Genomic DNA, 27030 nt, shown 5'->3' on the forward strand with positions numbered 1-27030 from the left:
GTGATGCACAGTACCGCTCTTGTAGCGTCTGCCGAATCAGTTGGCTGGCGATCTTCATGATGCTTCCGTGCATTTACTAAATGAGCCTGTGACGAAACCCGCTGCTGACCTTTGGCCCTATTTCGTCTATCACTCGTATCTGGTAAGGATCCCTAACTAAAGAGCAATACTAAAGTACTGATAGAACGAGAGTTTTGCAAGATACCTTGCGGCTGTACTACACTTCTTGAGATTATTTACAATTAATCTGTTTGCAGATATCTTATCGGTGATTAAATGTGGTTGTTCAACTTTAAATCGCTCCTCACGCATACTCCCAGATGTTTAACAGACTTGATCGCTTCGAATAATTGTTCTGAAATCGTGTAATAGTACAATAATGATTTAATGCCTCGTTATGTAATAGGTTACAACTGTTTATGCTGATGGTTCCTTCATTTTGGTATAATTTTGTAGCTTTGTCAATTCTCTGTAACAGAATCATCCACGACAAGCTTCCTGGAACTTCCAATTTCATGTACTAGGTAATTTGTATATATTGCATAAAGTGATGATTTTGTATAATCACCTTAGAGGCATCCTTCAAGCTACTTTTACGTCTTAAGATTTTTAACAATTTGCTGAAGCTCTTTAGTCTGATCACACAGCTGGTCTGATATTCCGTACGTAGGATATTATACCCTTGTCTTTCTCAGACCTATGAACTGTCTTATCCCAACGATTTCTCTTTATCTGCCAAAAACCTAGAAAAATCAGACGGCGCATCAATTAATGCGTGGTGAACACTGGAACACTTGCGCCTTGTGAACACAACATGAGGGTTATGACAATGCCGAGACGTAACACTAACCACAAAATTAAACTGACGCAAATCACGAATACTTTCTCGCATATACGTATCTTCCAGAGTTTGATACGAATAATATGCTTTCCAACTACCGAGCAGACAATGTTTCTCGCAAAGAGTCATAAAAATCTTGGAAGGAATCAATCAGCAAGGACTTTAGCAAGAAAATGAAAAATAGCCCGACCGTCAGTGAATTCATTTCAGGCACAATTTTTTCTACACAGAAAATACACTATTAGCAGAAACTGTGTTTATATACCATGTTTACTGCAGAAGACAATACTATTAGCAATCAAATGTGCTGTGAAGGTATAGGATTTTGCCTACACACTTTTGTGACTTGTAACTACAATATGAACTTGGACGTGTTTTTATCCCACATAGGCTTAGCTTTTACAGCAGAATGAAGGGTAACTCAATGGTGATGCTCTTTCATTGACACAAATATCGGCAAAATTCTAAAAGTAAGAAAACTTGAGCGAATTAGGTCAGAAAATATTTATTGTTAAAACAAGGGCAGGTGCAAATTAATAGCTTGAAGAAAATCTTACAAGAGAGACTTTTTTACGTATGATAGTGGACCACCCATAGCTACAGCTCGTCAGTTACACATTTAGGGTATGACATGTAAAAGTGTCCTAGTGCACGAGCGAACCCTCGTGAATCTCAGAGCAAGTCGTCCTGTTCCCAGGCCTCACACAATCATCCTAAAGCGTGAAGGTGGTAAGGTACACTTCTGTTAAAGTAACTTCGTGGCTGGCGTTCCAGCGACTCCAGTGAGCACCGGCATGGCGTTCATTCTCGGGCTCCACGTGCTCTCTGTGTTGTCTACTTACTAGGCACACAGGGAGCCTTGTCTTACGGAGTAGACTTCTATTACACACAATGGAACGGGAAGAACAAACCACAGATAAGTTTCTGTCGGTCTCCTGAACATGTGCCATGACACACAATAGCCGGCAACGCGGCTTCCACGACTCATTCGTATCAGTTACTATGTTATTTTGTTAGAGCTGGCACATTGGTTAACTGAAATCTTTGGTTACAAATTCGTGATGGATTTACTTCTTCAAGCCTAAAATGTAATTTTCCGTCGGTGCTTCACACAACACAACGATATTAAATACGAAACCCTTTCCTACTCTTCTATAAATACTTGTTCTATCAAATCAGGCTTCGGCTCTTTAGGCCATCGTGAGGTGCCAGCTGATTGTCACAGACATACCAGTAATTGCTTACATAAAAAATGCCATGGAGAGAGTGTTGGTAACAGGAAGATAACATTTTTGTCATGGAGAAATAGCTGCGATTAACTAAAAATGAGAACATTCTTACGTTAATATAGTTACAGTATACTTCACAGCAGACGAAAATAACGTCGAATTTACACCTGGATAGGAAAAAAGGGAATTATATTTGTACAGAGTGTAGTACTTTTCTACACAATAACTTTTCTGTATGGCACTTTTATAATGAAATAACTAAATCAAAGGGGATCTAAGTTTAGGGGTGAATTTATATATTCATTTACACATTTTACACGTTTACGCATTAGTGAAAATGTGAGGTGACGTCTGAGCTTCCTGAGGATACGGCCACCTTCCGTAATAATACTTACTGTAAGAAAAAAAGTTACTGGGGCACTTTTTTACACTATGGACATTTAATTCGTTTTCGCATCTGATGCAAGGTTGGCTTAAGTAACAGGGCCAATACACGTAGTTGTCTAGAGCCAACAAAATAATTCCTTCACATCTCTGACTTTGGGTGCACGATATACGAATCCTTGAGTCAGCAGCGTAATAGCTTATTTAAGTAACACGCCTAGAGACATACTGATGGAGTATTTCTGGTAACGGGTATGACTATTTTATCCACTGTTGGTATCAACACAGTAATACTTCACCGGCGCGTTACTGTCCTCGCCACGTCCTCGTTCAGTTGTGTAGGCGTATTAACTACACAGTAGTGCAAGTTTCTGACATTTTACTCGTCCTAACAGAGCCCACGACATTTACGCATTGTTCCTCAGCATCTGACGATCACTGGGTGATCCGCGAATGCTACGCACAGCACAGCACGGTACGGTACGACAGCCGGCGACAGAATTACAGAGGGGCTGTGGAACCGCGGAACTGGGGACGCTTCGCTTTCAATGAACTCCCGGGAAGCTAGCGAAGCCAGCAGTAATCAACGAGCCGGCATCCGATGCTCATTCAGCGCCATTGTAGTGATGCGATTTCCAATTTAGATGTGGAGGGGAAGACGGGACATAAGGCCCGCATTGGTTGAAATATCGCCCCAATATAAGCAGGGCCCTGGTCTCTCTACTCCCTCTGTCCTCTGAAGCAGAGCACCGGCGGATCGCAGGTAATTACAACCACTCCACGCTCCGATCCGAGGACCCAGCCCGTGAACCAGAAACCGCAAGGTAAGTCTGGAGTGTTTCGCAAACATCGATAACAGCCCTAAATTATCGGGAATTCCACGCCTACTCGTAGTTAATCTCAGACTGAGAACACTAAACCAGAACTGCGCTCAGTTATACCAGTCGCCTTTACATCGAGCGAAGTAGCTTATTTGGCCGATAGCTGGTACGTGAGCCTTGCGTTTTATACGCAGAAAGAAAGTTTTGCGGATCTCCTACATACTGCAAAAACTGACGTTTCTGGTTGATAGCGAAAAAGTTTTTCCGTACCTCCTTTTTCCAGATAATTGTGGTGTACCTTACTGTACGTACTCACGCACAAGCACGCACACACAGTTTCAAAATGTAATGTTACACATATCATCGGACTATTACCTGACGTCAGCACCCTATCCACTCCGTTTCGCTTCTATTTCATGTACCACAACTTACATTTACTAACTTTAAAAACCAGCGCGGCATCCCTCTACGAGAGAGTGATGAGCTCAGAAAGTGTTAGTATTACACGTTCTACTCTCTGGGAATTGTGTTTTCCACTAAAGAAAAAATATATGTATATATTTTGTCAAAGTGCGGATTGAATTGGTGTTTCATTATTCTTCTTTCTTACTTTCCACAGGAAGTGTTGGAGGGGGGGGGAGGGTAGTGGAGGGGTGGGGAAGGGCTAGTTATAATTGTAGATAAAGTTCAAGAGACGAATACAGTATACAGATCCAAATGGATGTAAGTTGCAGTAGTTATTGGGTGATGAATAGTCTTGCACAGTACAGAATAGCGTCGATAGCTGCATCAAACCAGTCAAACCAGTTTTAATTTTTTTTTACGTGTAATTCTATACTCGGCAAGCCACACTGTGGTGTGTGGTGGAGGGTACTTTGTGCACTACAGTCACTTCCCCATTTTCCCGTTCAGATCGCGAAAGTTTCGCAGCAAGAATTACCTTTAAGCCTCTGTGTGGCCTTTAATCTCCCGTATTTTTTTTCTTCGTGGTCTTTTTGCGAGGAAAAAAGGTACGTCGGAGGAAACAATCGGCTGGTTGACTCTTCCGGTAACTTACGTTCTCTGAATTTTAACAGTAGATCATACCTCGATGCAGAACTCACCTGTTATAGCATCCGCCACTGGAGCTGATTTCTTTCTGACGCTTGCTAAATAAACCTGTAACGAAACGCGCTACTCTTCTTTGGGTCTTTTCTGTTTCTTCTAACAATTTCATCCGCTACGAGCAATATTGAAATAGTTTCAACAAGTGTGTTGTAAGCTACTTACTTTGTTACCAAACCCCTACGGTATAGGCCGTACAGATTAACGAGTAGTTTGTGCCTGCCGTTTTGAGTAAGTTAGTTTTAAAAATCTCTCTACTTTCTCAGTTTCTCAAGTTTTATTCCTTGGGAGAAAATATTGTTTAATGTTTATTATTTCTTGGTAAACGTAAGTTCAGTCTAGTAATTTGTGCCGTGATCATGGGCAGAGTTCTTTATGGAGTAACTGCGAGTGTTATTTCCGATGTACGTAAATGATTGGCAAATGTACTCATATCGTGCAGGTAAAATCCGCTGTGTTTGGGGCAGATCTTTACACTGAGCTTGATTAATATTTTAGTTGTTACTCTTATGGCTCCTTTCTGTAGCTTGAAAACTGTCTTCGTATTTCGTGTACTCCATAAGATAATTCCACAGCTAGGAACGGAGTGTATATGTGAGTAGTATGTAACTTAAGTACTCGACATGTGTTAGCCGTCCCTCTCTAAGCGATTTTTCCTCATGGTAAATGCTCTGAAGAGTATTGTGCTACCCTCAGGGAATTGGAGGAACATCAGTGTGTTCCTCGCCACAAAAAAATGAAAACTAACTTCACCATGACAACGCAAGGACACACGCAAGTCGGCACTTCACTTCAGAGAGCAGCTCACGAAACATTGGACAGTTCGTCCACATCGACCCTACTGCCCGGATCAAGCCCCCTGCCAGAGAAGCAGTATGAAGATGAAGGTTATTTAAGCAGTACGACGTTGGCTTTGACATCGCCCAGTAGAGTGGTGGCATGCCCTCCCAGTAAGGTGGCGTAAAGCCGTCTCATTGAGCTGACCAAAGGAGTGGCAATAACATGGAGTAATGGTGTATTGCAATCGGAATAAAACCAACCTGCTTCCAGAAAAAAAAAACTGTGTTGCACTACTCATTACTTACAGAACGCCCCTCGTATGACGATGCGACACGGTGAAACAGTTGACACGGCGTGCGGCTTTCCACCGAAACGAAATCCACAAAGAGAACTTTCTCTTTTCGTTCAGCTTTCGCCGTGTAGGCCGCACTACGTCGACGAAGGCAGGAGATACTTGTTTGGTGCACCACACAGCAGATATACGGCACGATGGTGAGCTGGAGCGGGCAGCAGCTGCGGACCCCGCGGGGGCGACACACCCTTAATTTAACAGACCGCCCACACGGACACCGGGGCCGGATTGTGTAGTGGCCCGGCGTCCGAGTGGTGGTGGTGGTAGTAAACAGGAGCCGCAGCGGGCGGGGGTGGTGAGCGGTGTGGCGGGGGGCGCAGGGGAGTTGGGGAAATTACTGCGCATGTGGGGTCGTCGAGGGCAGGGGTACTAGCGGCTGCGAGCCGAGCATTCGTAATCTCGGCGGCCACCCGCAGAGCACGTACCGCCGCATTGGCCGAGAGCCACGCTCAGACCCTGAGATGGAAAACTTCCACCAACGACCGTAACCTGAATAGCAACGGACATCTACGGCACTCCAAGGATGTGTATCTTCGTCACCAGCAGCACATCTGTGCTGGCTACGGTCTCCCCCCGTTTCTCGTTAAAGCTATTCCCACTCTCAAGCCTTTAGGTAGTACTGCTGTAATGAAGACTGATTACCAAAATAAAATAATTCTGGCTGATTAGATGCTGCCCTCCGCGAATCTCTCACTTCTCAACCTATTCATCTGAACACTAGCACCTTCCGTCCTCAGTTATTTGCTCCATGTATTTGAATCTATCTTCCCGGATAGTTTTTACCGTCTACTGCTCCCTCTCTAGTACCACCGACGTTATTCCCTTGCGTCTTGACGTATGTCCTTCCATCTAGTCCCTTCTTCTTGTCAGTGTTTTCTATATATTCCTTTCTTCGCCAATTCTGTGGAGGACCTCCTAATATATTATCAGGCCACCTGTTTTCAAAAGTCTTCTGTAGCACACGTCTTAAACACTTCGATTCTCTTCTGTTCCCGTTTTCCCACTGTCCATGACTCACTACTCCAAACACATTCTTACAGTAAGAAATTTCTTCCTCAGTTTAATGCCGATGTTTTAACCTAGCAGCAAACTCCTCTTGGCCTGGAATGACGATTCTGTGTGCTAGAAACTGCTATTTACGTCACCCTTGCTACGTCGGTCACATATTTTGCTTCCGTACCTCCGTGATCCCCAGTTTTGATGTTGAATTTGTCGCTTGTATCATTGCCCCTACTCTCCATTACTTTTGCCTTTCTTCGGTTTACTGTCAACCACATTTTTGAGTTCATTAGACTGTTCATTCCATTCAGTTCTTGGAATTCTTCTTCACTTTCACTGAGGATAGCAATCTCATAACTGATATCCTTTAACCATAAATTTTAATTTCGCTATTTAACCTCTCTCTTATTTTTCATTGCTTTTTTGATATACTGACTGAACAGTAGGAGCGCATAGACAACCCTTTCTTACACCCTTTTTAATCCGAGTATTTCATTCTTTATGTTCAATTATTACTGCACCCTTTTCATTCTTGTACGTACTGTATACTATTCGCCATGCCTAAAACTTAGTCTCTTTATATTCAGAATTTAGAAGATTGACAGTTTCGAAATAACGACCAATACCTCCAGTTTTGAGAAACTCGAGGGATTAACAGGTCCTCCGGTGGGGGGCAGGGGAGCTGGTGTTCGAACTCTGAACATTTTTTGCGCCAGTGGAGTTCTATATGCGTTTAATGCTAGACTGCATTATTGCCAACTTTTATAAATTCTGTACGCAACGTATTTAGCCATTCGACAGGAAACATAAATTCAGGCACTTCAACTTACATAAATTTCGGTTGATCAGCGGTGCTTAACAATGTAACAGTGTTTTAGAATACGCTAGTAACTGTAGGTATAAAGTTGAGGTTCTATTACTAAACTTCCGTCAAAAAGTAATACTTGAAAGTCAATAAATTTTTTCTGCTTTTCTCACTGGATTAAGCACTGGAAGTGTTGACAAGAAATGCATTTCTTGACACCCTACATTTAATGAGGTTTTATAAATTTCGTTAATGGTAAAGTCAAAACTTGAGTGATTGATAACTTTCTGAAGGCATCTCGTACGAGAAATAAACGCGTTAAAAATTCTAGTTGTCAAACCATCTGGAGTCCTAGTGTTGCTATATTCAGATTCACTGGGAGAAGGCATCACGTAGGAAGGACATATTCCGCCACTTAGATTCAAATTGAGTAGGTAATTTTAGAGGATTTACAGTCGTGGTTTGCTCGCTGTTGTAGGGACAAAGTAGCGTCAGACTCTTCAGATAAGGGTGATTAGTGGCTAACACCCCGACTGGAAGTACGTCATCCTCCAACCGCGACAGTCAGGTATACACTTTAGCGAGGTCACTGAAGTGCTGCAATACAGAGTTATTCAGAACGCGAAACGCGATCAGTATCCCGACCTGCTCCTCCTCCTCCTCCTCGAAGTACAGTACAGTAGCGCGATCTCAGAAGAATTTCTGATGGACATACAAAATTTTCGCTGTGAACTCGTTTCGAACTAACTCCTCACGTGAATGTATTGTCACTTTGGACTTGAGTGTGCACTCGTTTGAAACTTCATGGCAGGTTAAATCTAGGCGCCGGATCGGGACTCTAACCGAGAACCTTTTAAAATCGAAGGCTACTCTGGTGGAGTGTGACAGTTCATTCTAGAAACGATCACCTACGCTGTGACTAAACCATTTTCTTCGCAGCATCCTTTCTTCCAGGAGTAGTAGTGGTATGCAGGAGAACTTCTGTGAATTTCGGAAGGTATGGGAGAGGTGCTGTCTGAAGTAAAGGACAGCTAGGTCAACAGAGCAATCACCACGAAATATATGGAAGTAAACTTAAGCCGTTCCCGTACTGCTGCTCAGAATATCATCGTTTAAATGCTGCTAGGGGGTTCTAACTGCGGAAATGAGAACGTTATAACTTTTACCATTAATGTTCAGATTTGCTGGAAGAGCATCAAAAAGTTGGTTAGAACTGACTAATCAGCAGTTCCATTCGCCACTCGAATTAACTCTTTTCACAGGATAAATGTTCCGTCCCGAGACTGAACCTCAATTTAGCAACATTGAACATTTTCTGCCATTCGATGTACCTGCAGGAAGTTGAAACTTTCTGGAGGATATGACGCTGTCTTTCATCGAGCTGTTATGATGAATACAGAAGTGGTATGCACTGTCAGGTATTGCAGAATCGTATGGGCATTCAGTATGGCTTAAAATAGTAGAGTGAAGGACCCATTTTCAATAGGTTTTGTTTATTGTAGAAATTCTAGCATCGCGTGTGAAGAGGCTTGTCGAAATAATTTTCAAACCTACTAGCCTCCCACGCTTTAAGTTCCTTTGTGGAATAGTTGTGTCACTGGACAGACTGCGGTTCACAACGTAATTGTAATGGCAATGAATGTGGATAGACCATGTATCGAGGCGAACTGTTGGTACGTGAGCCAACGAAGTTCTTCGTTAAATTGCAATACATGAGAAAAGGCAGATGCGACCTGATGACAGATTTATGCAGGTAGAAAACTGACAGGAAACATGTATGAATATCACTGAAAGCAAATGCGTGCAAGATCTCTAGGTGATCTTGTTATCCAGCAGTTATAACACTTGGCTGATAACGAGGCTGTGGTGTTGCAGACTAATGCTTCGGGTTAATTGGATAGACAGAAAGGACTCCTGAATTTGTTAATGGTGGGAAGTTCATGTTAAGAAGGGGAAGGGTGGGTTAAACATTAGAGAAAGATCAAGGCTTAACTACCGTAAGTAATGTCAAATGGATGTGGGTTGTGGTACTTACGCAGAGATACAGGTTGACAATTACTGAACTATACGAAACCAAATCGCCTTTAGTTCTGAATGGTTTGCGTTAGGACGTTCAAACTGCGCGGGTGGCCGCGAGGCACGATGGGAATTACTATGCACGTGACCACGCGCCTTGTTGTCGTCGGCCATCTCATTTGGTTGGGTTCGCCAATAAGCAAAATCGCAGCATTTTGGCAACCGAGAATGCTCATTCCGAGATCGGGAAGTCTCTTCATCCTCAACGGGTTACTGTGCTATGTATAGTCACGAATAATCGGTGCGATATTCGTTGATGGCATGGTGATTACCGAACGATACGTAAAAGTTTTGGAAGATGATTTGAACCCCATTACTAAAAGTGACCCTGATTCCGACAATATGTAGTTCATGTAAGACGGAGCTCTGCTCCATCGGAGCAGGAGAGAGTTTGATGTCCTGGAGGAGCCCTTTGGGGACCGCATTCTGGCTCTGGGGTACTCAGATGCCACTGGCATTGGCCTCGATTGGTTACCACATTCTCCCGATCTGAATACAAGTGACTCCTTTTTGTGGGGCAGTATTAAGGACAAGGTGTGCAGTAATAATCTCAAAACAACCTCTGATCTGAAAACAGACATTCGGGAGGTCATCGACAGCATCAATATGCCGACACTTCAGCGGGTCAGGCAGAATTTAGCTATTCGTCTGCGCCACATCATCGCCAATGATGGCAGGCATATCGAACATGTCATAACCTAAACCCGAATATCTATAGCAACCTTTGCATGTTGGATAAAGCGCGTGCACGCTGTATTCTTAACTAATTTACGTTTTTTTCATGTAGTTCAAAAACTGTCCCTCTGTAAGGGGTTTGCTTATGGTACACTAGCGTCGGAAACTGCATCATACCGCTTTCTGCCAACGTTTATAACACACAATAATTATGGTTTCTTTGAAGTTTGCGAACTCGTGAATAAACAGTGATGGCGTTTCCTTCTCTCCCTCCAGAAGCAGTAGCAAAGTAGATCTAACAGCAAGCAGTATCTAAGCGAGGATGCTTAGATACTGTACAAATTCGCACTAGTTTGGATGTTCCTGAATGTGTGCCTTTCTGTTGGAACACATTAAGCGGTGACACATCGCTCACGTTCATTGTCAGCTGTGCTCACGAAGTGATGGCGTGAGAGTGCAAAAGTGTCTGTAAGGTTAAGAGATCACGGCCGCTTCTCCCAGTGCCCGGCCAAGCATTCTGGGCCGCCGCCAGCGAGCAACCGGAAAGAACCGGCGATTCGGCGGGGCTCCACCTGCCTTATGGGCGTTTTGTTTTCGGCAATAGGCAATCATTTGGCAACCTGACGCACAGTACCCAATCCGCAAAAAAAAGAAAGAAATTGTGTAATGCGCTGACTGCAAAGATGTTGCAACACTACTGAAGAGTTGGTAGGCGTGTTACTAATTCTGAAGGACGTCTACTAAAATCTCGCGCCAGTCGCGTAAGGGCGGCGCTAGTGGCGCGGCTATGAGGATGCGAATCTGCTTTGCGTTAAATACACGCTGTAGCGGTCGTAAAAGATAGTTACCTTTCAGACTGGATATGGTCAGCTTATTGAGTTTCGACGAGGTCGTTTACGAGAATATAGGTGTTCCTTCTGTGATAGTGCAGAAGATGTTGGTAGGAATGTAGCCCCTGCTTATGATTGCTGGCAGCTGTAGTCACACGAATGTGCGGTCGAGAGAAGGACGGGCTCTTGAGGGCCACGTAGCACTACCGAGAGGTAAGACCATCATGTTGGGTGCATGGCTCTTTCGAATCGTACTGCGCCTGCAGTAGCAATTCGAACAGCAGCTGGCACCCGGGTGGCACAACGAACTGTGACCACTCTGTTACTTCGAGGTCAGCTCCGAGCCAGACGTCCTGCAACGTCAATTCCACTGATCCCTAACCATCTCCAGTTGAGACTTCAGTGGTGTGAAACGAGAGCTCATTGGAGAGCATGGTGAGTTTCTGTTGTGTTTTCTGATAAAAGGTGGTTCTGTCTCTGTTACAGTGTATGCCGTGTGTTGGTTAGAAAGAGACAAGTCGATGGCCTGCAATGTATCTGCGTGCTAGACACACAGGTGCTACACCTGGAGTAATGGTCTAGGGTGGAATTTCGTATGACAGCAGGAGTACTCTTGCGATTATCAAACGCTAACTGACTGCAAATTTGTTCGTCAGTCTGGTGATTCAGTCTGTTGTGGTGCCCTTCACGAACAGCATTCCAGGGGATGTTTTCCAACAGGATAACGCTCTCCCACAGACCGCTGTTGTAATCCAACATACTTTACAGAGTATCAACATTTTGCCTTGGTCTGTTCGAGAACCAGATCTGTCCCCAATCGAGCACATATGGAATATCATCGCAAAACTCCAGAGTCACCCAAAACCACCACCAACCGTCCACTGTGTTGACAGACCTAGTGCAATAGGCAAGGAACTCCAATCCACAAACTGATATCCGGCACATGTACCACACAATACATGAACGTCTACATGTTTGCATTCAACATCCTGGCGACTTCACTGCTCATTAATGCTCCAGAATTTCAGTTTTGCATCGGAATATTTCGCCCTACGATGCTGTGATTCCTTTTTTTCCGTCGGTGTATTTCTCTGCATTTCATCATCATATGTCCAGTATTTACGTGATTTTAGACTATACCTCATTACAAGACATTTTCGATTACATTTGAAAACCTTTGTAAGTGAGTGAATCAAATGTCCAGTGTTGAATACGTTTTGGTTTAAGATAGCTCCTGCACATGTAACTTGGTGGAAAACATTTGATGCACAGAAACATATATACGCTGTCCACTCTAGAACTTCTGAAGACAGTGAGAATACTAACTGTAGCTCTATTCATTTACTTCTTACGAAGTTTGTTGTCAACTGTCACAGTTTGAAAGTAGTAACTATCGTAAATTACTGGATAGACATTATTTACACTGTTCATCGCTCGGTCTTAGTGTGGCACAGACAGGATTGAGGTATTCAGCCACAAAAACCTTCCATCATCTACAGAGTGATGGAGGTTATTTAATAAGAAATAAATTTATCTTTCAATACGAACTGAAATCGTAGCTGCTTGAAAACCATTCCCTCTGAATAACACACACACACACACACACACACACACACACACACACACACAATCTTTTCAGATAGCGTTACGATGGTACCATCGGTCATTTACAAATTTACAATAATTGGGAAACCTTTGGTTCGGTCTACCTTTGACAGATGATAACTAATCCCTACTTAACAGTTAATTGCTTTGCGTTTGCGAACGAATGATGTGTTCCAGAAGAGTTACATTAAGAGCATTAAATACAAATAGCACCGGTCATGTTCCTGCAGTTATTAACTGCACAAAAACGAAACAGTTTTGTGGCAGCGCAACATTTAGGATATGAAGTCGGCTGTACGCCATCATTCATCGGCAGGTAAATTCACAGCAATGCAATATTAATCATTAATTGTTACGCTGTTAAATTCAGTTACGTGGTGCACAAAGCATTCGGAATATCTCTATTGATTACACCAGTAAAATGAGACTATATACAATAGAAGGCATTGCGTAAAATAAGAGACTTCTGTCATAATTTAGAATCCAAACTGAAGTCTCCCGGATCACAAATCTGGACATGTAACACTTTACATAAGAGAACGACGCGCTTACTTTTACGATTAACAAGCAGAATAAGCGGAAGCGTCAGAGATTAGCGTGCTCTCGGCAAAGGTAGTAACTCATATGTCAAATACTACAGGGAAACAGCTCCCGCCAGCCTGACGACTGTTTATAGAAATGAAGTCTAGTAAGAAACAAAGAATGTGTCGGCAATAACTAAGCTATGGTGACGAAGAAACTGTTCGGAAGAAACAACCTGGAAGGAAAATTATATTGTCAACTGTCTACCTGTCTAACGATCTGGGAGATACCTGAAGAAACACATTCGTAGGCCAGTCAACGCATGTTATTCTTGGCTATCAGGGATTTAAGCTATCTATATAGCAATAAATTGTGGTTGCCATTCTTATCACACCAATTTTGACAATGTCTCACTTTTTCCTACCCCGTTCAGCACTGTTTTGTTTCTACTATCACGAGCTCGTTTTTGGCGGTTGTTTCTAAGGAATATTACCGTTTCGACATCATGCCACCGTTCCGTATTTCATCTTAGAAGAAACAGGACTGCCACAAATGGCATCTGAATGCAAAGAACGACAGTATAATGTCCAAAGGTGTTTATGAAGTAACATTTATTATGAAGCTTAGGTTCTCAAGAAAAGGTTATGTAAAGCGGAAGTCAGTTTAAGTAAACCCGTCAGAAGCTACGGACAAGCTTTTGGATCGAAAACCGAAGTAAGTTTCTTTTAGCTCTTGACCGCGGAAGAATGTTTATCTTACTCCTGTCATGTGCTCCTATAAATAGAGATATAACTGGCTCGAAAACGTTTACAATTCCGACACTAAATGAGCGACAGTAGTTAGTGAAAGAACGAATTTTTAAAGAAGCTCCTGGAAACGGTCGCTGCTAACGTCAATGCATGATTCCTCAATTACGTCTCATGACATGTACGGGAACACATTTCCGGTTGGATTTTGTTTGACAATTCTGTATTGTCGCATCTATGCCCAAGTAGTGTCACTTCCCCTAAATCCTGGAGCTTTCACCATACTACCCCTACACGTATTCTCCTCCTCGCTTAATACGGCCACATCACATACAGCTTTGCTCATGATCCGCATTAAGGCCTCCTTTAAATACCGTGCCCTGGTCTAAGAACAAAGGTGCGCATGCTGTAGTTTTAGTCTGTTGTATCTTGTACTATAGAAGGCTGAAGACATTCGGAGAAAATTATTTCTCGCGAATGAAAAGTCATTCTTGAGCCTGAGATGGAAAATCATCCTGTAATATGAGCGGGCTTGAAAAGTTTCCAAAATTAATGTTATTCATACACGATCTGTACTGTACATCAACCCTAAATATTTGTACTGACTGCGAGTTGAGTGCTTTGGTTGGCTGCTGGTGAGCAATAATCCTCTGTATTTTTCCGTGAGTCTGCGCTTTTGAAACGGCTGATCTTTAAGAGCGTGCCTGTACCAAGTTTTGTTATAAACTTGGGGAATACCTCTGCAGAAAAGCAGGAATTGCTGAAGCAAGCTTTTGGAGACTTTATATGCGTTTTAACAACTGGTTAACGTTACTGATGGTGACTACGGTCGGTCGGCCTTCAGCTGGCACCATACCAGATAGTGAGAAGGAACAGATTCAATATCATGGGCCATCAAAGAGCTCTATTATACGTCGGAAATAAGTTATAGTGAATGTCAACGTATTTTTTTCATATGAACCGTTGCGAAGTTTCTGTCACGATTGCTTGAAGATTATGGGAAGCAACTTCACGACGAAGTCTGCGGGTGACTTAAAAATAGCACCAAGACGAGACGAACTACTTGCGGAGACTGTCACTTGTGACGGGAGTTATGTTGATGACTGATACGGAAACTATGCCACAATGGTCACAATGGCCGAGTCTCCTTTCATTTTAGTAAAGGAAACCTCGACGAGGACAACCTTAAGTCGTCCTATATATTTGGACGCAACTGCTCGTGAACACTTCGTCCCTCCCGGCCATGGTCAATAAAGAATTCTACACCCATTTTTTACATTTTGGGAAGGTATAATGAAGAGACAGACAGAACTGGACTACAAACGATTTTGGGTACTCCACGATATCCATGCACGACCGCATTTCGCCTACATTATTACAGAATGTTTGATTAAACAAGGTGACGAAAGTTCTCTACGGACAGTACTAATCAAACATAGCTTTGCGGGTCTTCTTCTTCTTCTTCTTCTTCTTCCCTCAAGATAAAAACCCAATCAAGGGGACGAGGACTTAATACACGAAGGGGGTTCAAGCGGAAATGCTGAGGATACAGAACACACCGTAACGAAGTCATACTTCCGTGATATATTTCGAAAGCAGTAGAAACGTTGACATCGACGTATTCACTTTTAAGGAGACTGCTTTGTAGGTTGTAGGGTAGAATACGATTTGGGTAGCACATTTTAGCTAAATTATTTCGGGAGCTTTTGTATTCCACCTTGTATTACCAGACTTCCTTTAACGTGAGAACATGGCATAAACAGAATCACTAACTGATACACTAATGCAAACCATTTACCCCTTAGAATGAGCGTTCTACTATCAGCTGCAAAGAAACCCAAGAATCAAAGGCAACAGTTGGTCTGTGAAGAAACGACCTCGCTTTGGACTGCTCTGTCGGCGCGCAGGCGCCGCCTCGCTATTCTCCGGTACTCACCTCTGCAGACGGCGTTGGTTTCGTCCGAATTGTCGCCGCAGTCGTCTTCGCCCTCACACATCCACGTCAGTGGGATGCAGTGGCCGTTGGCGCACTGGAACTGCCGCAGTGTGCACGCACCTGCAAGCAACAGAGGGCTCGTCACAACCAGTAAGCCGTCACAACTACAGCAGCTGCAACTATTTTACTCATACAGCGACAGCACACTGGCGTAAAGGTGAAAATTTAATAAATACAGGGTGACAGGGAAAAACGGTAACACTTCCACAATCTAATAAAACTAGATGTGATGAAGGAAAGGAATCGCATTCATAGTAATTGAAACCTTATAACTTCGCCATTTACGAAACACTGATGGCATTTATCATTTTTATAAAAATTACATCCTTTAGATGGCTTCTTCCTGTACGAATACATTCGTGAAACCTGCAATTGAGATTCCTCATTGACCGCAGCAACGCATCAGTTGGGATACTGTGAATTGCCTCCCGAATTCTCTGTTTTGATTCATCCAGGGTCCTTGGTCGATGCATGTAGATTTTGCTCTTGAGGTAGCCCCATAATAAAAAAATCACGAACGGATAAATCTGGCGATCAGGGGGGCAGGGAATGTTACCGAATCGTGAGATCACACGGTTGCCAAACAATTCTCGTACACATGCCATTGATTGCCGTGCAATGTGTCATGTTACTCGGTCCTGTTGAAACCGGATTTCTTCAACGTTTGGAAAGTTGTTCAGTGCAGATGTAAAGAAAGTGCGTAACACCTTCACGTAACGATCGGCACTGACAGTTATTGTGTTTCTCTGTTCATTTGAGAAAAAATACGGACCGATAATCCCATGTGATGGAACACTACACCATACTGTCACTTTACTAGCGTGTGAAGGACGCTCTTTAACGTCAGTAGGATTTGCGTTTGCCCAGTAACGGTACTTTTTTATTCAGATGACGTATGGGATGAAAATCTGACATCCACAACCTGTTTAGAAATTCATCGTCATTGTTTTTTTGTTTTTTGTTGACGGAATCCCAATCGTAACCGGTAATAGTTGTCCTTCAGTTGTTGCACCATCTGAAGTTTGTATAGTTTATATGGACGAAATTTTAAATCAAGATCATGAATTCTACGAATACTGTCCCGAGACATTCCAACCACTGCTGGTTGCTTACGAATTTAACGCCGTGGGCTCCGCAAGACAGACCCGCATAGATCATCAATGTTCGCTGGAGAACGCACACTTCTTGGTCGTCCTGTTGGTTTCTTCTTGAGGGCATATCCCAGTCTCCTCAATGTTATAATCCAACCTGTTTCGACAGAACGGCATCATGATGAACTAAATTATAAAAACGTCGGAATTCCATCTGCACCGCTAGCAAGCTACCATTGCTTTTATAAATTTTATGGCTAACGCACGCTGTTTTCCGTTCCAGTGATCCATGATTACTGAAATGGCGGACTGTTTACTCGCAAACTTTCACGAACCTGCAGTGCTGCCACCTGCGCATGGCTGCCACAAATAATTGTGAACATTCGGGCGTTATATTTTGTGAGATCTTGTCTAAGATACATTTCATATGTAGTTTTAAATTAGTATATATTTTTATAAAAATGTTTTACAAGAATTGTATTTCATGTATTACTATAGTACATTGCGTAGGGGCTTGTTTTAGTATTTCCTACTACGTAATTGTTAACTGTCATCCTTTGCCTGCAGTGAAAGCGACCAATAAGGTCAAATCCTATCTCTCAATTCTGTAAATGGCGACTGTGTAGCTTTACCCCATTTCTATCACATAACTGTGCGAGGGTACCCAAAAAAAGCGGAATTTTTTAAAAGCTATATATTTTCAAACTGTTTACAAAACGACGTTATGTCCTTCAAAATACTCTCCTTTGCAACTAATACATTTGTCACACCGGTGTTTCACTGTTCGAAAATTTTTTTGTCGTAATCTTTAGAAATGGCTAACAGCTCTTCCATCGTTTTTCTTGACCTCTTTAATCTTGTCAAATCGGTCTCCTTCCATGGCCTTTTTCATGTATGGAAATGAAGTCGCACGGAGCGAGGTCAGGGAAGTGAAGTGTATGGGGCAGTGGAGCCATGCCATTTTTAGCCAGAGCTGAGTGCGCAGTTGCGTTGTCGTGCCGGAAGAATCAGTCTCTTGTCTGCCAAAAATCGGGTCTTTTTTACCAGCACTGCTGTGCACTCTTCTTAAAACTTTCAAATTATCTGTCGACAGTCTGTGAGTATAAGCTCTAATTTTTTGAATATTTTCGCCGATTCGGGTAGTTGATAAACGTCCAGAACGAGGCTTATCAATCGACATATCGCTTTTTCTCAAATCGGAAAACCACTCCTACACTTGAGTTTTTCCCATCTTGGTAAGCTGTATTCAACATTAAAACAGTTTCAGAAGCATTTTTACCGAGTAGAAAAGTGTCATATCTACACGTTGTTCTCTTAAATTTCTCGTAAGATAAACAAAAGAACAACGTAACAACCCTAGCAACAACAATCATTGCAAACGAACAGAACAAGGCAGGTCGACAATACAGACAACATTGAAATGCAATGAGTTGCTATACACCTCTAGCGGCTGGGATGCGTACTACACAGCCTCCACCCACGGCAGTTTTATTCCGTCTTTCTTTTTTGGGTGCAAAATTGTTGTGTGTAATATATTATGTCATCGTTACGCCTCTAAATGCTTCTGGTTTTTATCTGATGGCTTAGGCAGCCATCCATGACAATTTACAGGATGCTGTTTTTTTAATATATAATTTGTGAAAACTTCGCCGTTATGATTACTTGGTGTATATACTACTTCGGTTAATTCAAGTGTTAAACAGAAGTGTGACCTTGCTAATTTAGTTGTAACTGTCATGCAGTGCAGACCGCCATCTGGTGTAGCTCTCAGCACTAGACTCCGACTCAACGTATCAGTCACTATTTCAGCGAACATGGCATTATACAATGAAGAGGCAAGATGCGGCATGTTTCTGTTTTGGTCGTGCTATTCGTATTCTAAGTTGTGTATACTTTACAACAGCACACCTGGCATTTCACTGTAATGCTTGTACTTTGTAATAGCATGCTTTTACTTGAAATATTACTTATTAGAGGTATTCGTTATTGTATGTTGGCTTTCGACTGTATCGGTCCATACGAACAAAATTTTGTGAGCGTTGTTATTTTACAGCATATTTTATAGTTCTCCGTTCTCATTTGATAGAATGGTGTTAGCGTTGTATGATGTAACAACCACTACTCTGTTTTATGGGTAGGTAATTTTTATCTTTGAACCGTTGCGTATGACCTAATACATTTTTATATGATTGTGAGTCTGTAACCTCTACTTTTTTTTATGGCTCTGAGGATGGTAACACATACTGCCGAGACTAGTAATCTAGTAATTTTGTTCACATAGCAGTTTTGGCAAGTGAACAGGTTTTCAAAAGAAAATTACAGTACAAAGTTACGAAAAGCTTACTTGCCTCGACAAGTCCTATACGGCGAGAGATGTGCATGGAGTTTTGTTCACGACGTGTCGCCCTAACAAGTGGTGCACTGTTACTGTTATATCTCTGTCAGAATGTTCACAGTGTTTGACCAACTGTGTTCCCAATGAAGCGTAATTCGTAGAAGGAGTCCTATTGACACTGTCACAAAGTATTACAAAAAAAAAAAAAAATCATCCGATTTTACACAACTGTATCTTCTACGACCTACGTGAATGAAGATAGAAAATTGCGGGGAATTTTCACCAGCCTTTAGCTACCGCTTCATGAGGTCGCCGGTAGGAGTCTCTGGGCCTCGCTTGCTCGTTTATTGGCTAGAGCTCGTCGTGTTGAAAAGGCCGTGACACAGTAACGAAACGCGTCTTACCTTTCCCGTTGTAAAAGACGCAATTCAATTACTACTGCATGTGGCGATTTTAGACGAGGGAGGCCTAAATGATGGGTTGGTCGCGAGGTTTGTATTTATTTCGCATAATGTCATTGGTGTCCAAGGCCGATCTCACAGTATGGGACTTATTCTATGCGGATTTTTGGAAGATTCCGTCTGTGCGTCTCTCCTCACAGATCTGGATGCACTGCGGCACTGAATGCGACAACGCAAGGCATGCTGCTTAAAGTATAGAGTGAGGCTGACTATGCTCTAGACCTTTGTCGTGCGTCCGATGGATAGCATATGGAACATATGTGGAACGTAGATGCAAATTTTCATACTAAACGTAATTCCGAAACTTCTAAGATAAATAGTGCACTCAAGTGACAGAAATACCTTCGTAAAAGGAGATGGTTCTTTTGAAACAAAATCTCTTTAGTCTTATGTCAAAATTAAAATTCACCCCATCGTTTTGTTCTTATTGAAGCAGAAAATAATGTCTTGTGAAATATGATGCTTCTTTATGAAACACACTTTAGTTTGAAATCTACTTTGACAACAATTTACCTACCAAGCATCGGATAAAATGGATGGGGCGTGTACATGCCTAATACGATACAGTCTAAAAGACATCCAACATACTGCACGAGTCGAAAATATGACAAGACTGCATTTTATGACGTTACTAGTTCTGGATCCTGTGGGGTCTATTTTCCCTGTGGTCAGCAATAGGACCAATCAATATTTGTTAGTTTGCAATGAAGCCACTCTGGTGCAATGCAATGAAATCACACAAGCAAGATGTACTCGTTTACATTTATGATGCAGAGAGAGAGAGAGAGAGAGAGAGAGAGAGAGAGAGAGAGAGAGAGAGAGAGAGAGAGAGAGAGAGAGAGAGAATCACAAGCGATATTTTAGTTCACATAAAAGCTAGAGTAACTACGTCTGCAGACTATCTATTGAGCAGTAACACCTTCCGTTAATATATATTACGTTTGTTGCAGTCTTCCATGTTAATGCTGTATTTCAGGGATGTTTATTACACCACAACCCGAGGCAGACATAATACTTCTGTGGTGGTTTTTATTAATATTTCTACTATTCAGTTGTGAAGCACAAGATGATAAAAATTATTGAAGAGTAATCACAATGCTAATTCAGCTCACAAAATTAAACTCGTCGACGAGTTTCTGGCAAGATATTAAATTCAGTGAGAGCTGCGCAACAGAAAATTGTTTAATTGAAACTCCATTGCATTACCTACCTAACTTTTAATATGTTCTAGCTCGTTGCTGGCTACATGCGGAAGAATGTATTTCTTTTCTTAACCAATGTTAACCCAACTCCAAATTTTGCAGGTTTAGTTTTTGGTCGTACCGTTAAATATGTTGTTCTCGTTACGTTTTTAAGAAAGATATTCATTATGACAAACGACAATAATGAATATATATAGAAAAGTAGCGGTCCAAATACACAGCATATTGCGGAGATCTCACCACGATTTTCTAGAGTCACTAGTCCCGAAAACTTAACACTCTTCTCACGTTTCATTCTCTGGGAAGACTATTTTTATAGCTTTTGGCATTTCATGATAAATATTTTTCAATATGTACTAAATTTAGTCAAAATTCAATGATAATCCATTTGCCCTGAACGACATCTCTTCGAATATTTGATTAACTGCCTCTTAACCATTTAGTTAGAACACCAACGGACTATCGTACAAGGTCTCAAGACAGCCGCACTATTTGTTCCGTGTCCATTGCTTCATATGAAATTGTTCGGCTTTTCCATCACCGCGCTGTATCTTAACCAATGAAAAAAACGGCGAAAGATATTTATCGATAAATTCTATATACAGTAAACATACAGTTACGCAAATAATTCGGTGAAGATAAAGCACATATTGTAAACATCAGGATCTCTTGAGCATAACTTAAGATGATGGTAAAATTTTAGTAGGTATGGAGGATTGAAGGCGACGTTCGTTTGAAGTCTTTCCTTACCCTCCCCAATCTAAAATTAAATATACCAGTGTTTCAGTAATTCGACCAGAATAGTAAGAAGCCTTAATTTCTCATGCTTGAGGTGACTACTAACCGAGTTCCTGTCTATTGACTCAGTGGTATCAACAGGATGATTTAAGCTCGTGATTACAGTAAGGAATGTGTGGAGCCACCCACAATTTAAGACCATAATATTCGCAAAGATGGTGCGGCAGGAATGTATTATTTGTCCTTCAGTGGCGTGTTGTCCAGTTATTCGGGCGGCCTTGGTGTCAGGTCCTTCGCCGGTTAATGAGCTCCTGCCACGACCACGCTGAGGCAGCACACGTGATTTTCCACTCCATCAATGCGGGAAAAATTCTGCTGTCTTGCCAACACCGCGAAGTTTGAGGCACGTAGGGATTTAGCGAGATCTTGTTCTGTGAAGCGTTAAATATACGAAACCAAGGATGAAGAAGTTGCGTTTTACTGCCATGCCTCCGTATAATTGCACGGCGATGACAAGAGCTACGTAAAACATTAATACAATGTAAGTCACCGCTGCATTTAGTAACTTTCCTCTTGGTAATCTAACAGCTAACAGTTGATACACAAGTCGAGTTCTTTGTGTAAAGATTATTAAGACATATACTTCATGAAGTACGAAGAACAAAACAAATTTTTTTCGCGATGTGCAACGTTGGCGATACATAATCTATACAAATTACACCACCTAAAACCTGTATGTGCACATTGGAAGGAAGTAACATGTAATTATTGAAAAACTTTAAGGATTGACGGCAAGGCCGCGACTCATGAGTAATTTAAGTTTATGGCGAATACTGTAACGATAAACCACATGTAGTGGCTATCATTAATGTGGTGGATTAGTGTATCGCTTGGTGACTCAGATTTTTTATTTTTCTACATTTTAACAAACAAGATGCGCCCTGTTCTGCATATTACCATTAAAATGCTGACGCACGTTAACATCTTCGGTAATTGCCTGACAGGCTTTTAAATGGAGTCCTCAATATCTGACTTGTTTTCAGACGTCATAATAAAACATTTTATGAGAATAATAGCAGCCTATTTTACTTCTAAATTCAGTACAGGAAGGCACACGACCGCAATTACTGCTAACTTACATAACATGAAATCATTTAGTATACTCAATAAGTCTATCAAAAGATCAGTGATTGCAGTGCTGTGGAATGTAGTCTCGTGAGCTTCGAAACGGAACGCAAGGTCAGGCATGTGTAACATTTCTGACTCTTGGGGTCATTGCTTTATCCCCGCGTTTCACGTAACTGTTGGTAGAAGATACATTAGCAGACCAATGACGTCAGGAGGTGGTGTGAGGCAAGAGCGACAGACGCTGCTACTTGGATACAGCACAGTTGTGAAACTAAGCCCACCGTATAGATCTGATCGGCTGCTGTAATTAAAGACGGTGCTATCCTCTGGCATGAGCGCCAAAATTCTTTTCGGGAATCAATTTTTACTAAATCAATACTCAGATTTTGTTAATAATATTGGAGGAATCATTAAGTAATCAAAGCATTTTATATTCCATATTATTCAATTAACAGTAGTATTAAAGAGCATAATTACTTCGTGCGCCATCGACTGCGTTACGAATGAGCGAGCAACTAAGTGTTTCGCGTCGAACGATTCAGTTCAGCGCTGAGCGCTAAGTTGGACGAGATGGTTTGCGCCTGTAAGAATCAGTTCAAACAAGTGTAATTTGGCTTGTGGTACTTAATTGCAAAGTGCTAAAGAACTGTTTTGACTAACGAGACTGACTGATGATTTGCCTGCGATTAATGTAGGCGTACACATGATTAAGCAGCATTGTTCGGTTTGCTATTTCTTCTGTTGAAATCTTTATAATTAAAACAACGGCCGGCATCCCTACAAACTACGGACCTTGTTATTTTGGTGAGAATTGAAACGTCTCCTTAGAAAAATTATACATGACTGTGCTTAAACTGACACACAATATTTTTAACGCAAAGGAATCTGTCTTTCAAAAATCCCTACAAAAGAATGGCCCTGACTAGCATTAACCTATACCTTTCACAAATCACTTACCTCACCAAAAATCTTCGTTACTCTAACTATCGCAATACAGCGAGTGCCACTACTGACATCTAAATAAAAGATTCAAACTACTGATGGCATAGTTAGCAAATGAAAGATTTTGATAGGGAACAAACAATGTATTTACCTTAATAGTGTTCAAAAGTCATAATATATATAGCAGTTCATGGCATCCAGGCTTACAAATTTCAAAACTTCGCCATTTCTCTCCAACATCCACCACTGCTGGCGGCTCGCCTCCAACTGCGCTACGCTACGCGCTGTTAACATCCAGCTACCCAACACTACAGTGGCAGACAACAATGTCACACAGCACAGCCAGTGATTTTCACACAGAGCGCTACGTGGCGTTACCAATAAGAAAACCTAAACAGCCTACTTACAGAATGAGCCTGCTTTATTGTAGTCCATTAAAGCTTACAAGCAAAGGCTACTAACACAGTATCTACGTGCTATCTCAGTACTAGTACAACAGTAATTGAAGATGCTAGCTTCACGGAAATATTAGAAATGCTGTGTCTTCTTCTGACGTGGTGAGAGACAGTACAAATGGATACAGTTACGTAACGTCTGTGGTGACGTAGAGGACGGAATCGCTTACTGATTCTTGTTGAGAATAGGTGAAGAGCGTTACATAACGCAAGAACTACAATTCTCTGATCTAGTGCTGGAACCGATCGTCATACTCCGAGATTAATGGCTGTGAACTAGTGAAGATCGAAAAGGCATCACGAACGGCGAGTATACGTAGATGACAACGCTGTGGAAAAATTCTCTGATTACCTTAAGGGGGGGTAGGACGTCAAACGGGCCTACTTGGAGCGGAAGAGGCACCACATGACATTTTAATTTCCACTGTCTGTACTTTTACAAATGAATTCGTAAAACCTTGTCAGCATGACCAGGAAGGATTCAGAATCCACACTCATAGCATTGAAATTTCGAAAACAAAGTTTTCTTACATGTGAAATTTTATCATTTTTTTTTCACTTACGAATGCCAGCATTTGTTGCTATAGGTACACTTTTTTTCATAAGTAAGTGAGATGGTTCGATTAATTTTGCTTAGCATACAAACCATACTTAAAGGTGTATGAAACTCTAGAATTTTCCAAATTATTAAAAACTGTGGTTAAAGTTGAGGTAATTAACTACAAAATTTGTGTTTTATGTAAATATGAAGTTTAAAATACAATATATCATTTGTTTTTTCATAAATTAAATGAATTCTAGAGTTTCATACACCTGTAAGTATGGTATGTGTGCTGTGCAAAATTCACTCGAAGAATCTCTCTAACTTATGAAGAGAAGTGTACCTACAGCAACAAATGCAGCCATTAGGAAGTGAAAAAAATGATGAAATTTCACACGTAAAAAAAATTATTTTTGTATGTTTTCGAACTTCCACTGCAATGAGTGTGAATCCTGAATCCTTTCTGGGGATGCTGACAAAATTTTATGAATTTATTTGTAAAATTATAGACACTGGCAATTAAAATGTCCTGTGATGCCTCTCCTGCTCCAAGTCGGCCCGTATGATGTCCTAACCCCCTTAAGCTGGTTGGTTGGTTGGTTGGTTGGAGGGGACCAAACAGCGTGGTCATCGGTCCCGCCGGACTAGGAAAGGATGGAGAAGGAAGTCGGACGTGCCCTTTCCTAGGAACCATCCCGACATTTGCCTGAAGTGATTTAGGAGAAATCACGGAAAACCTAAGTCAGGATGCCCGGACGCGGGTTTGAACTATCGTCCCCCGAATGCGAGTCCAGTGTGCTAACCACTGCGCCACTCACTCGTTGCTTAATCGTGTAGGTCTGCCATCAGTCTTTTTGAAGGATTACATGCTGATGTCAACGATGGGGTAAGATCAGGATTCAAATTAGAAATTTCGGTCTGCAGGTTTGGTTCTTCACTTGTTTACCTCTGTTTAACGCAGACGGTACGAGGAGCAGACTGATGTTTTTTAGTTCGCGACTTTAACAGACGCCCAAAGACACACATGAAACAATCATCAGACTGAACATCATTACTAACTCGATCGTCGTCGTTGTCTTCAGTCCTGAGACTGGTTTGTTGCAGCTCTCCATACTAATCTATCCTGTGCAACCTCCATCTCCCAGTACCTACTGCAACCTACATCCTTCTGAATCTGCTTAGTGTATTCATCTCTTTGTGTCCCTCTACGATTTTTACCCTCCACGCTGACCTCCAATGCTATATTTATGATCCCTTCATGCCTCAGGACATGTCCTACCAGCTGATCCCTTCTTCTAGTCAAGTTGTGCCACGAACTACTTCTCCCCCAATCCTATTCAATACCTCCTCATTAGTTACGTGATCTACCCACCTTATCTTCAACATTATTCTGTAACACCACATTTCGAAAGCTTCTATTCTCTTCTTGTCCAAACTATTTATTGTCCATGTTTCACTTCCATACATGGCTACACTACATACAAATACTTTCAGAAACGACTTCCTGATACATAAATCTATATTCGATGTTAACAAATTTCTCTTCTTCAGAAACGCTTTCCTTGCCATTTCCAGTCTACATTTTATATCCTCTCTACTTCGACCATCATCAGTTATTCTGCTCCCCAAATAGCGAAACTCCTTCACTTCTTTAAGTGCCTTTTCCTAATCTAATTCCCTCAGCATCACCCGATTTAATTCGACTACATTCCATTATCTTCGTTTTGCTTTTGTTTATGTTCATTTTATATCCTCTTTTCAAGACACTATCCATTCCATTCAAACTGCTCTTCCAATTCTTTTGCAGTTTCTGACAATTACAATGTCATCGGCGAACCTCAGTTTTTATTTCTTCTCCATGGATTTTAATACTTATTCCAAATTTTTGCTTTTGTTTCCTTTACTGCTTGCTCAGTATACAGATTGAATAACATCGGGGAGAGGCTACAACCCTGTCTCACTCTCTTCCCAACCACTGCTTCCCTTTCATGCCCCTCGAGTCTAATAACTGCCATCTGGTTTCTGTACAAATTGTAAATAGCCTTTCGCTCCCTGTATTTTATCCCTGCCACCTTTAGAATATGAAAGAGTTTTCCAGTCAACATTGTCAAAAACTTTCTCTAAGTCTACAAATCCTAGAAACGTAGGTTTGCCTTTCCTTAATCTCTCTTCTAAGAGAAGTCGTAAGGTCAGTATTGCCTCACGTGTTCCAACATTTCTACGGAATGCAAACTGATCTTCCCCGAGGTCGACTTCTATCAGTTTTTCCTCAATCGTAGCACTTCGAAAAATCACAAAGAGGAGAGAGAGGAAGAAACTTTGCATCTTCCGGAGTTGGGTGCTTATTCTAATCCTTCGACCTGTTGCCGACA

The 27030-nt window shown here is 41.7% G+C and overlaps 1 protein-coding gene across 4 annotated transcripts in view; it reads right to left on the bottom strand.

Moving 5' to 3' along the window:
- The window catches only part of LOC126267419 (very low-density lipoprotein receptor), a 568113-nt gene that overhangs the window by 474171 nt on the left and 66912 nt on the right, over window positions 1–27030 (bottom strand). For all 4 annotated transcript variants that reach the window (XM_049972661.1, XM_049972659.1, XM_049972662.1 and 1 more), the window contains exon 2: window positions 15706–15825. In XM_049972661.1, coding sequence (XP_049828618.1) covers window positions 15706–15825 — 120 coding nt within the window. The remainder of the gene's footprint in view (window positions 1–15705; window positions 15826–27030) is intronic.

This window comes from Schistocerca gregaria, chromosome 4, assembly GCF_023897955.1.
Source record: "Schistocerca gregaria isolate iqSchGreg1 chromosome 4, iqSchGreg1.2, whole genome shotgun sequence".
In the NCBI taxonomy this organism is placed as follows: Eukaryota; Metazoa; Arthropoda; class Insecta; order Orthoptera; family Acrididae; genus Schistocerca; species Schistocerca gregaria.